Raw genomic sequence first — 12,687 nt, 5'->3', positions numbered from 1 at the left:
CAGAAACCTTGCAGAGGAAGGGAGTTAGAGAGATGAGAAGGTGGAGGGGGATCCTTGATACTCCTCCTTGCACTGGAGTGCCAGGAATCCACAGCTATATCCCGAGGACAGGGCAGCAAGAAAAGCCCAGACCTGAGGCACCTTCCCAGGAGGGGTGGCGGCCAGCGATGGGATTTGCCACTCCTGTCTCTCTCTGGAGCTCTGGGAGGTGGCAAAACAGATGCCAGCCCCTTGGCCATTGGCTTCGTGTGTCTCTGGGTCTGAAGACCTTGGAGGCTGTCCGTACCCCTTTCCTTAGATGGTGTGGATCCAGCACTGAGGCATCCCTGAGGGAGGGGATGCTAGAAGCCTAGGTGCCTCCCCTCTGCTCCTTCTGGGGTTGGCATCTCCTGCTCTGTGCAGTTGAGGCTCCCCATCCCTGTAGCTCTTCCCAGTCTGGTGGACCCTGGGACAAGTAGCGAGGCCTGGGGGCTAAGTGGCTCCCCCCACACTCTGAGTCAGCCCTGTTTCCCAGCAGCCTCACTGACTGAGCCGCAGGACTGGGAAGCAGTGAGGACAGAATGAGAACATCTGAAAGTATGCCAGTGGAGTCCTTCCCTGGTGAGACAAAGGAACTGAAATGCACTGGCTGTAGCCTTCCAGGGGGTGTGGGGTGGGGGAGGTGGAGTCTGAGGTGCTTAGAACTCCAGGACCATGGAGACTCCCACGGGGATGTTTAAGGAGAAAAGAAGCATCTATTGATCTGGGCTGAGGGTCAGGGTAGAGGACAAGCAGTGGGTCCAGCAGACCCCTTAGAGCAGGAGGTGGCTGGGGACCTCCCTCTTGCCCTAGGACAGACCAGCTGCCTGGCTCCTCTGGCCTGACATGCTCGCCAGAGTCCAGCTGGCCTGTGACTCTCAGCCTGCCCTCTTCACCCTCTCCTTCCCCTCCTGCCAGTGTCCCTCTGCCTCTCCTCCAAGCTGGGAGCTCCCCTGCGAGGAGAACCTGAGCTCCCTCCTCTGCCACATCTCTTTCCAGATCCTGTTCTATACTTGATCAATTTGCTGGGATGCAGCATTGCCTTAATAAACCCTTCCAGTGTTTACTGGGATTGACCGCCGTCTGCTCATATCAGGGGACTACAGAGCCCTGTCTGGGAGAACGTCCTGCAATGATGGAAATGTTCTGTGCTCTGTGCTATCCAATACGGCTACTGAACATTCGAATGTGGCTAGTGCACCTGAGGAAATTATTTTTAAAATGGAATTGAATCTGAGTTGTAGTAGTCCCATGTGGCTATTACCTTCCATATTGGACAGTGCAGCCTTTGAGGCTGCAACTCCGGGTGATATTATGGAGATCTGGGCATGCCATCGTCTTGCTGTGTGACCCAGGGCAAGACACTCACCCTCTCTGGGTCATTCTTCCTTCATCTATAACACGGCAAAGACATATTCCCTTTCCTCCTAAACTCAAAGGAAAGGTAAGATCTACAAATGGGAAATTTTAGCAAGGAAATGGCCTCAGAAATCTAGCTGCTCCTACAATGCAGTCACTGATTTCTAATTGTCACCCAAATCATAGCAAGGATATAATGCTATAATCATGCCTGCTAGGCTTCAAAGCCCAGATGAGCCCTCTTACCTGAAGAGGAGACAAGGGCCACAGCAGCTACCAGCAGCAGGTGTGGCTTCCTCCTGGTGGCTGTCCCCATGGTGGATGTCTGGGTAGAGGTGGGGATCGGAGGAGAAGGGCCTCAGCTCAGCTTGGGGACAGCCCAGCTGGAGGCTGAGAAGGACCTGAGGAGGCAGACAGACAGAAGGGCTCTGAGCTGAGGAGCGCCCCTCCCAGCTCCAGGCACATCTGGGTCTCTAAAGCTTTTCCCTCCGCCTGGGGAGCTGCCGGAATTGCCCAAGCACTAATTCTCCCCAGGGTCCCAGAGGAAGGGGCTTGGCTATTACCAAGAAGCTCTTCCTGGGGCTGAGTGCCTCCTACTGGTCCCCTGGGAGTCTGGCTCAGCCCTATACCCCCACCGCCCCCACTCCAGCCAGCGGGGTGCCGCTTAAGAAGTGAAAGCAGAGATTAATTGGGAGGTAAGAACCCACCTGCCCTCTCGCCCGTCAGCTCTTGAGGCGAGGTTGGAAGAGAACAGGACCCTTGCCTGGGTTGGAAGTCAGTAACGTCTTCCTCTGGCAGGCGGGCTTGGGGCCGACTTTCCCCCTGCCTCTTCCCCTCAGCTGTCTGGGTGGGGGCTTGTAAACCCCTCTGGGAGCTGCTTTAAGTCTCCCAGTCCTGTTTTCCTAGCAGTGAGGAGGGGTCTCACTGATTGGTCCACACCCTCTTACCAGCGGAGTCATGACCTTGGCCCCATTAGCAATGCCCCCAACCAGATGGGTGAAGGGGCCCAGCAGGCTTTCTGGGTCAAAAGAGTTAACGCAGCTCCCAGAGGAGCCTCCCTCTTTCACAGAGATGAGCTGAGGCTTGGTTCAATCCTTGAGCTCTGGAGAAGAACCTGCTCCCTGTAGCTGCTGAGAGCAAGTCAGACACCTGTCCCATCAGTCTGAGAGATGGGGCCTCCTCTTGGGAGGTGAGGGCAGGGGCAGAGCCAGCCTCCCCGTTCACTCCCAGTCCCTGGGAGGACTTCCCTAGTTCAGAGGGGAGTGTGGAATGTCAGGGGCCTGCTTTCCAGTTACTGGTTATCAGAGTGAACCTGGGTCACTGGGCTCAGAGCCTCCACAGGGATCCGCGAGCCCGGCTGCAGATTCTGCTGCTCTGCTCTGCCTGCCCTCTTTGCAGAAACCTAAGAGCAACGGGAGGGGGTCAGGGCTTGGGGAGAGAGCCTGGCTGGGGGCCCTTTTGCAAACTGCCGACAAGACCCCTCCCATCTCTGGATCTCAGTGGTCCGCCTCTGGTGATGCCCCTAGAATGCAGAGTGGCCAAGGGCCTGGGAATGCTGTCCCCTGGGTGGGGACCCGGGTGGAGAAGGAAGGCTGCAGAGGACCTAAGATTGCTCCTTGGGCCTGTGCAGGGGCTGAAGGCCAGTGCAAGCTCAGGGTCTGCCCTGTCTCACATCACACTCTAGTCCCTCAGGAAGAGAGCTCCCGAACCCCTTTAACCCTCCACAGCTGATCACCCCACAACCATTTCCTGCCTCTTTCACAGCCACAGCTGGCACCCAAAGGAGCCTGGGGGAAGAGAAGGGAGAGGTGGCCCCAGGGCCTGTCAGGAAGGATATGGGCAAGGAAGCCAAGAAGCTGGGTGTTTTGCAGAGGGCAGGGCGTTGGAGCAGATGGCACTCTCTCCTCCACCCCGACTGCAGCCTCATATCCACTTCCCATTGACAGGCAGGGTGCCCAGGTGCCAATTCTCCCTGAATACCTGTTCCTCCCTGTCCTTGCCACTCTCAGTTCCAGACTTGAACTGAAGACATTCTGCACTTACAACCCCTCTGACATTCCCCCAGCCCATCTATCTCCATTCTCCCGTAACGCCCTTCCTGGGCAAGGCAGTCTCTCCTGCAAGGCCCTGTCCATGTCTCACCCCTGCCAGGAAGTGCCTAAGATGCCCCTGTCTGCACAAAGAATTCAGTTCACTCTGTTCTTGACTACACCTTTGGTACCCTGCCTGTGGACCTGTGTCCGTCTCCATTAGAAGGTTCTGAGCTGCCCAGGGGAGTGATTGTGTTGTGTTCATTTTGGTATTACCTATGCCTAGCAAAGTACCTGGCACATCATAGTTGTTACTTGTATGTTGCATTTAACTGGTCAAGAACAACTGTGATTATATGCCTCCAGGAGCCAGTGAACACATGCGTGAGCACACGTGATGGGGCTCATGCAGATGCTCCTTGACTTACGACGGGGTTACATCCCGATCAACTCACCAAAAGTTGAAAATATCGTAAGTCGAAAATTCATTTAATACACCTAATCTACTGAACATCATAGCTTAGCCTAACCCACCTTAAATGTACTCAGAAGGCCGGGCACCGTGGCTCACGCCTGTAATCCCAGCACTTTGCGAGGCTGAGACGGGTGGATCACCTGAGGTCAGGAGTTCGAGATCAGCCTGGCCAACATGGTGAAACCCCATCTCTACTAAAAATACAAAAATTAGCTGGGCATGGTGGCAGATCCCTGTAATCCCAGCTACTCGGGAGGCTGAGGCATGAGACTCGCTCGAACTCGGGAGGCGGAGGTTGCAGTGAGCCATTGCACTGCAGCCTGGACCACAAGAGCAAAACTCCATCTCAAAAAAAAAAAAAAAAAAAAAAATGTACTCAGAACACTTACATTCCCCTGCAGTTGGACAAAGTCACCAAATACAAGGCCTATTTTACAATAGCGTGTTAAGTATCTCATGTAATGCATTGAATACTGTACTAAAAGTGAAAAACAGAATAGTTGTTGGATACTCGAAGTATGGTTTCCATTGAATGTGTATTGCTTTTGCACCATCGTAAATCTGAAAAATTGTAAGTCAAGTCACTATAAGTCAGGGACAGTCTATATATACTTGACAGGGCTGACAGGTCTTCTGTGCTTTCTGGGGGCAACCCCAAGGCAAACTCTCCCTTTCTCTCTCTCTCTCTCTCTCTCTCTCTCTCTGTCTCTCTCTCATACACACACACACTCAGAGCTCTAGGGTCAGCGCGGTATCTGGTCAGGGGAAATCACAGACATATGTCCCTGGATGCTATACAAATGCAGGGAGTCATCCTCAGAATAGAGAGGTGTTGGGACCTTCCAGGATTTGAATCTGATGAACAGGAGTTGTTAATATTGACTTCATCTCTGAACAGCTTCGTGAGCTTGGACAGGTTAATGCCCCTTGTGAAGACTCAGTTTTCTCATCTGCAAAGTGGAGATCATCACATGCACTTTACAGAGTTCTTTGGAGGGTTCCATGAGGTGCTAGAGTGCCTTGCAGTGGTTTTCAAACTGCTCTGAAGTCTTGGGGCTGTTTGCACTTGTCTCAGGGCCACCATGGGAGACTAGGGAGAGAGCATGGGGCTCCAGACTCCTTCCCCGCTCCAGCCAGAGCAGCTCCACTTGTATCTGCTTTATATACAGGACTTTCCTATGAAGTTCCCTTTAAACAAAGGACTTCATGGCTCCAAAAAGTTGGAAAATCACCCCGTTGGCAGTGGTGTGCTGAGTCCTGATGCCTGGCACGGAGAAGGTGCTCAATCATCGTTTGCTCCCTGCTCTTTGCCAGCCTGCCAGGCCCGTGAGCTCACTGGGGGCAGGGTGCCGGCCTGGGGAGGAGCCTGGGCTGCAGGCACTTGTACTGAATGTGCCAGAGCAAGGCAGAGACAGACAACCAGGGGCTAGAGACTCCGGGATAGCCTCTGGGCAGATTCCTACCTGGAGTCCCTAGCTCCCACAGCAGTGCTGGGGAGAGCTGGGTGTGTGTGCGTGTTTATGTCCCAGTGTGCATGGATATAATGCTTGTGGGTATCTGTCTGTTGTGTCTATATGTCCCTGTGTATACGTGTGATCTGAGTTTTGTGTCTGCATGTATGCATGTGTCTGTGTATGATGATGTCTGGTCTTTGTGTGTGTGTGTGTCTCGGGTGTGAGGACTCAGCCCCTTGCCTTGTTTCCCTGCAACCCACCAGGAGGTTTGCATCACAGATCCTTCGCCTCCACCTCCAGTAGTCAGGATTGTCTGTTATCTCTATTACCATAAGTAATTACCGTGGGTAATCACGAATAATCCAGCCCAAGGATCCTGGGTACCCTCCAGGGATCAAGACATACAGCCTTAGAGGAGACTGTGGGGGAGGGGCTGGGATCCAGGAGCACCAGGGCTTGCCCTTGGGGAGTGCCGGAGACCCGTCAGCCTGATCAGATGTATATTGAGCTCCATTGTGTGCCACAGCCTTGGGTGAAAACACACACAGAGTCTGGACTAAAGGTTGGAGCTCCTTGCCTCCCTAAAGGTGAGGCAGTTGGCATCCAGTCCTGCCCTGCATTCATTTCCATCACAGTATTTACTGACTATGTGCCAGGCATTGTGCTAAGCACAGGGAGACAGTAATAAAGTTACTGCCTCTACAGAGCTCCCTGACCACCTGAGTGCAGCCTAGGATGTGCTCATGAGTTCACCGATCAGTCATCTCCCCATACCATCTGCCCTATTATGCGTTCTAGAATGCCCAGGATGGAGGAGGCCTTTTCGTCAGGAGCAAGGCTGGAGTGGAGCTATGCCAGGCCCAGAGCTGGCCCTGCGAGCCCTAAGCCAGCCAAGTCTCGCCCAGGCCAGCTGCCGTGGTGCAGGGGTGCAGGCGCAGACTGGCACAGGCGAGCACAGGCTGTCACCAGCAGGGGCTGGTCCTGCGAGGCACCAGCACATGGGGGAGTGGACTGCTGGGGGGTTCAGGGCACCAGGGGGAGCTGGCTGAATTGTCGGGCCCAGGAAACAAAGGGCCTGGGGGACAGCTGGGGGACAGAAGGCTGTGAGTGGGGCTCCAACACACGACAGGGTTTTCTGGGGTAAGGCCCCCTGCACGGAGCCAGTCAGAAAATAAAAGGTACACCCTCCACGCCAGAGTGCTGCCTATTGGGACGCCCAGCTCCTGGTCCTGAATTTCTCTCCTCTTCTCCCCAGTAATGGAGATTGGAGAGCAATGAGAGATTTGGCAACTTCCGATGGATGGTGGTAGGAAAGGAGAGTTTGGAGCCCAGCTGTGGGCAGAGACTAAGTGATTTATTATCAGCCTACAGGGTACTTGAGGAGCCCTTCAGGTCCCCGCTTGACCTCTATCCTATAAAACAGCACACTGGTTAACAGGGCAGGCTATTGGGTCAACCTGCCTGGTGCTGTCTAGCTAGCATACCCCTAATACAACCAACTAGTATAATCCTGGTTATCACAGTCATTTCTTAACCAGTCCCAGCCTCACTCTCCCATCTGCAAGAGTGGGATGAGAAGGGTAGGACCTGCTTCATGGGACTGCTGTGAGGTCAGCACCGTCACAGGCTCATAGTGAGTGCTCAGGAAAGATCAGATCTTAAAACTGAGAAATCTCACAGCCCTGTGTCCACAGCCACTGTAACTGTCTGGCTTACTTCTATACAGTCACAACATCCAGGTGGCACTCATATGTATTTAGGAGACTGACAAACCCACAATCTCCTGGGCAGGTGCCTCCCTCCTCTTACACCCCACAGGTGCAACAGTCATAGGTAAGCACTAGCACACCACCCCAGACTAGGGCACAAGGACACAGCCCCCATGACAGAGTTATACCTGGTACATGTGCTCAGGGGCTCACGCGGCCAGGACAGGTACTCCTTCTCAACCGCCCTCACCTCCTGCCTGGTGGGATCTAAGATCAGTACCCTTTCCTTTGCCTAAGACAAGAATTGCCCAGGAGGCAAGCACCATCATCCTCCAGGAAGGTCTGAACCATCCCCATGTCCCTCTGGTCAGTACAGGGCCCTGCGGTGGCGTGGGTGGGGGCTGCTAGGATCTCAGCGTGCCAGGCCAGGCAGCAGCTGGAAGGTGCGGGGTGAAGGATTGTGATTGAGGGGTCTCTGTGGTACCCTGAGCTGCAGACATCCTTAGGGGAGATATGCAGCCCCGTCCTTCCTTAGCCCCCTCTGTGTGCTGCTCAGCTCTGTCTGCAGGCTCTTTGTGACTGCAGCTGCTTCCCTGAGGCCCAGCCCTCGTGCTGACGTGCCCTCTGGGGACAGCTGTGGCTCCCAGGCTCATGGGTTTGTTTGAGCTTCTAGCATTGGGCAGGGGGGAGTCTGGCCCTTGATCTGAGCCTAGAGTCTTTGCCCCTGCAGGAGAGACCTACTCTAACAAAGAGACCCTATAAAGTAGGGAGTGGACAGAAGAGGAGAGGCTTCCGTCCTCCTGGGAAGCTCAGGATCAGGAGCCATCCACCCCCAGACCACAGGTGTTCCTACTTGCCTGCCCTGCTCTGTGTGTGGTGTAAAGCAGTGAATGAGTGCTTTAGAAGGATCCCTTTTTGAGATGCCAGGCATAAGAACAATGGTTTCAACTTGTTTCTGAAGAAGCAAATCACGAAGAAAATTTCCTCCTGCATTAGCAGAGCAGTTTCTGCATGTCCCCCCAACTCTGCTGCAAGGAGGCTCCCCCCAGTTCCTAGACAGCTTCCTCCAAGGTGGTTCAGCACTTAAGCCTGGTGGAGGTGGGGTCCAAACTGCTCTTCCTCTCAAGCTAGTTTCCTTTGGATTTGGGGTCCAGATTAGCTTCACCTCTTGGGCAGCACTGCAGGAAGGCTGTCCTCCAGCCAGGCACAGGGTGGGAGAACCCTTTGGTCCTTGAGGGTGGCAGGCACTGAGAAGATATGGGTTTGGGCTGGAGGAAACCCAGCAGGTTTGACTAAATGGGTGTGTGTGAGAGGCTGGCGTTGACTTCCCCATCTAAGTAGGGAACTTAATGGCTCATTAGGTAAGAAGGATGCTGAGATGTGTTTGGGCCTGAATGTGTCCTGGGATGGAAGATGTTCGGGTTTCGGATGAGAACATCACACACCTTGCTTTTGTTTGCATCCTCTTTGGTAAACAAAGAAACATGGGCTAATCTTGTAGCAAGGAATCATCAAACTGAAGAAAGCACTTACTCCAGGATGATTACCATCAGGACACAGAGCCCACAGAAACTCCCATAAACGTTCCAGTTTAGCAACAGCCTCTGGGGGGTTGGTCTAGATTGGGGTTGTGGTCCTGAGGGATGAAGGGGTGGCCAGCATGCATGAGGGAATGAAAAGGATGTCTCCCTTCTTATGGATTCCTGAGTCACATCCACCTTTTACCATTTGAAACAGGATTACTGGAAGTTGGAAGAAACTTACAGGGTCAACCAGCCCAACCTTTGCCTCTAGGCAGGACTCTCTAACCTTGGACCAGACCCCAGTTCTCCACACCATCCTTAGAGTCATCTGAAAGGAGACTGCCCCACCTCCTCATGGCTCACCCTTCTAGCCACGAAGTATCTCCTGCAGTCTAACTTAAGTCCCTCTGGCTTCCCTGGCATTTTCTTTGCTGTGGTTCTTCCTCCCCTGCGTATCAACCACCTCTTCTCCAACCCCCTGCTTCTGCCCTAGGAATCCCTCCAAAAATACAAATACCACCCACACTCAGGCTTAGAGATTGTCTTTGAAATACGCTTTCTCACCAACGTTTGGCTCGAGGAGGTTTCTGAAGAGGGGACTACGCATCCTCCAAACCACCCCAAACGCATTGCTTCCCTGGTAGCTTTAGAGGCAGAAAGGATGCCTTGGGGTCCTCTGTCTATGTACATGCTCCTAAGGCGTAAGTTTGGTCAGCCAGAGACGAGATGTGCAACCACCCCGTTGAACACAATTCCTTGGAGGTCCATCCCACATGTGTCTCTATTTGAACAACTGCTGGCAGAGAAGGTGCTGGAATGGAGTTGCATAAGGAATGAAATCTGGCAGGGGAAATGGTGGGCGGGGGGGAGGCCTAGGGCCGAAGCCGGTGGAGTACATGCGACCAGAGAAGGGAATGTGAGGAAAGAAGGAGTAGAGGAAGGAAGGAGAGTAAGAGAGAGCCGGGAATGAGAGCAGGCTCCCGGAGTCTGGGGCACTCATCTCCATGAGCAGTGTGCCTCTGCTTCCCTCACTGCTCATGGTGTCAGCACCGCGGTCTCTGCACCTGTGAGGCAGGTGGACCTTGGGTGACTTTGACATCATTGGCTCAGGGGCCCTTTCCTGTCTGTCTCACCTCCTGCCTCCCTCTTACTGGCTGAGGACTCCCACAGGCAATTAGGAAGGACTTCGACCTTGTGGCAAAAGCCCTGTCTGTGGTTCTGCAGCTTGGCTAGAAAGGGGTTAACTGGTGGGCACCGTGGGGAGGGGCTTGGATGCTGCTGTCTTTAAGGGGAGAGCTCCCTTCTCCCAAGGCCAGGAGTGAGGGCACCTGTTGTGACCTCCAGGCCATCTCCCTGCCCCACCCCCGGGAGGTGCTGTCACAGCAGCCTCTCCCACAGGTGGCCCACCTTTTGCTGCACTCGATCTCCAGTGGCTCATTCGGCCCCTCTGAGCGGGACCAGGAGGTAGAGAGACTTGGAGCCTAAGTGAGCTGAGGGGTCTTTGGCCAGACAGTTGGAAGAGGAGGCTGAAACTGTTGCCCAGACGAGACCAGAACATCACCTGTGCACTGGGTTTCTTGGGCTGTTCCTCCTCCCACCTCTTTCTGAGCAGAGGGAAAAGATGCTGAAATCCACCTTTCTCCAGGGCTGGGGCCATGGCATGCACAACCCCACTCCCTCCTGATCTCACTGGATCCCCCCACCCCTAGGACACAGGCTCAGCCCCCAGTGGTCTGGGGCTAGAGGGTGCCCGACTCCGTCTCCAAGTAGCAGCAGGACTCTCCCCTTCCGTAGGCACTGCCTCCTCCACGTCCTGCTGCTTCCCAGACCTGAGAGACCCTCTTGGAGAAGGTGACAGGATTCAGCTCCGGACACGTACTGGCTGGGGCTGCCCCCCACCTCTAGCCCATTACGTAAGCCCCACGGTGCTGGGCAGAAGGACTTCCCTCTCCTTCCAGAACCCCCCAGCTCTGCCCCCTCCCCTCCCCACACCACTCCGACCCCAGCCCCTTTCCTTACTGGAAAGCCAAACTTTGTGCAAATCCTTCCCTCCCACCAGTGAGGATAGAGGGGAGGGATTTGTGGAGAAGCTAAGGTTGGGAGGGGGAAGGGAAGGAAAGGATTTTCAGCCTGGTGGCCCCAGCCTCTCGCCCTTTGGGATGTGACTGGCCTCAGGACTCTCCTCCCCGAGTCCCAGTTCCTGGACAGGCCTTTGCCCAAACTTGTGCTCCACTCTCCCCTCTCTCTTCCACAGCCTCCCCTCCGTCCAACTGAAGCAAGACTTTGCAAAGAGGTCACCCTGCAGAGGTAGAACCTGGGTAACCTCAAATCTGAGGACTCCGGCTCAATTCCATGCAGGGACTTCTGGGACAGGCCAGGGCCCAGGGCCTGGCCGTATGGACTGGTCCTGTCCTGGACCGGGTGCCTAGGGCCGGCCCAGGAGAAACTGCCCTCTCCACAGGCAGCTGCTACTGCCCGCTGGCCAACTCGAATTCCTGGACATCCTCCTGGGGTCCAGCTTTTCCGCCAAGCTCGGCCTGATAGAGCCCTGCGGGATGCCGCCCACGTAGACAGGGCGGAGGGGAGCCCCAGCACCCACCCTGAGGTAGACAGGGGCTGAGGGCAGAAGTCAGAATGGCCCCAACCTGCTAGCGTTCCTGTCCCTGTTCCCTCCCAAGTTACAAGGGGGATATTTACAGGAACTGAGCCGGGAGCCCTGGCCCATGACAACGCGCGGGGAAGCCCCTGGGTTGGAGGAGACAAAAGCGTTTGGCACTTACCTGGGGCGAGAGAAGGGTGTTGGCTGGGGCAGGTGGACGCTGCCCGAGTCGGTGAGCCAGGGCCGGCCCGGCCGCCAGCCCCTGGGCGGCCCTCCTCTGGGCCCTGGCGGCCTCAGCCACTCGCTGTCCGGGTGCGGCGGCGGCCGCGGCGGCGGTGGCGGGTGAGGGCGCGTGTGTGTGAGCGCGCCCGGAGCCACTGCAGCATCTCTGCATCAAGATGTGCTCCTCCCTCTCCCAAGCTCCGCTCACTGGCTGGCTCCGGTCCTCAGCCAACGCTCGGGGGCCCTGGAGATGGCTTCCTTCTGCCCCCCTCCCACCCCCCTTTCCGTCCCCACCCTCCTGGCTTTACCTCATTTGCTGTCATTTAAGGACCAGGGAGCGAGCCCAGCGCGCGTCTTCCATAATGCATGGGCGGCTCTTGGACAGGCCGCGGGGCGCTGTCTGGCCCGCCTGTCCTCCCGATCCTGCCCAGCCACACTTCTAGTGCCCAGGGCCGAAGGGGCAGGAGAGGGGCGGGGTGAGGAGGGAAAAGAAAGTGGCCCTTACTCCTCAAATCCTCGAGACCCATGGAGCCAAACCTCCTTGTTTCCCCAGAAATCCTCTATCAGAGGAACAGATCCAAACCAGAAACCCCAGCTTGCTCTGTGGGGCAAGTGGGAGGGAGGGGCTGTCTCTGTTTCTCGGTCCACCCCATGTTCCTCTTCATTGTTTCCCTTGTTCAAAAGTAGTTTGAGCTTTTTGTCAAAATATCTAAATGTTAGAGGACATTTAAAAATACATAGTGAAAGTCCCTCAACCACTGCTCTTAATAAATTTAAGCACATGCCCCCAGGTTTATGATTTTCATGTATACAATTACATGGGTTATTAGGGTTATTTCACACAAAAGTGATAACATAAAACAGTAGGACTGGCAAAACACTTTTCACTGTGTAACTGATCTTGGACACTTTTGTGCATCAGTAGGTTTGGATCCAATCCCATTTTTAAGCAACCAGCAGTGCGATGTCATGAAAAATTCCCTGGATTAGGGGTCTGGGTGTCTGAAGTATTCTCTGGGCTCTGCAACCAACTGGCTGTGTGTGCTTGGCTGAGTGCCCTGCCCTCTCTGAGCCTCACTGGTACCTGAAGGGATTAAAAATGGACACAGTCCCGCCAGCTCTGAGATTCTAAGTGCTCACCCTTGTCAGCAATGCATTTCTCCTGCCCTGCTCCTGTCACGTGAGGGAGTGCCCAGGAAGGCTGTGGCCCGGAGGCGGAGGGACCAGCCATCTGCAGCACCAGTCGGCCCTGTCAGGCTGTCACTGTTGTCTCACCCCCCTCTGATCTGCCTGCTGTC

At 55.0% G+C, this 12,687-nt stretch overlaps 1 protein-coding gene across 11 annotated transcripts in view; it reads right to left on the bottom strand.

Moving 5' to 3' along the window:
- Positions 1 to 11,800, bottom strand: part of CNTN2 (contactin 2) — a 40,970-nt gene extending 29,170 nt beyond the window's left edge. For 7 of the 11 annotated variants that reach the window (XR_013414783.1, XR_013414761.1, XR_013414766.1 and 4 more), the window contains exons 1-2: positions 11,349 to 11,527; positions 1,624 to 1,778 (exon numbers count right to left, since the gene is read on the bottom strand). Coding sequence is in view for 4 of the 11 variants with exons in the window: in XM_077995505.1 (XP_077851631.1) it covers positions 1,624 to 1,693 (70 nt within the window). In the remaining 7 variants the exon portion in view is untranslated. 11 annotated transcript variants of the gene reach the window in all.
- Between the last annotated feature and the right edge of the window lie 887 nt (positions 11,801 to 12,687).

The sequence above is a fragment of the Macaca mulatta genome, chromosome 1, assembly GCF_049350105.2.
Source record: "Macaca mulatta isolate MMU2019108-1 chromosome 1, T2T-MMU8v2.0, whole genome shotgun sequence".
NCBI lineage: Eukaryota > Metazoa > Chordata > Mammalia > Primates > Cercopithecidae > Macaca > Macaca mulatta.
This window is presented reverse-complemented; position numbering and strand designations above follow the sequence as displayed.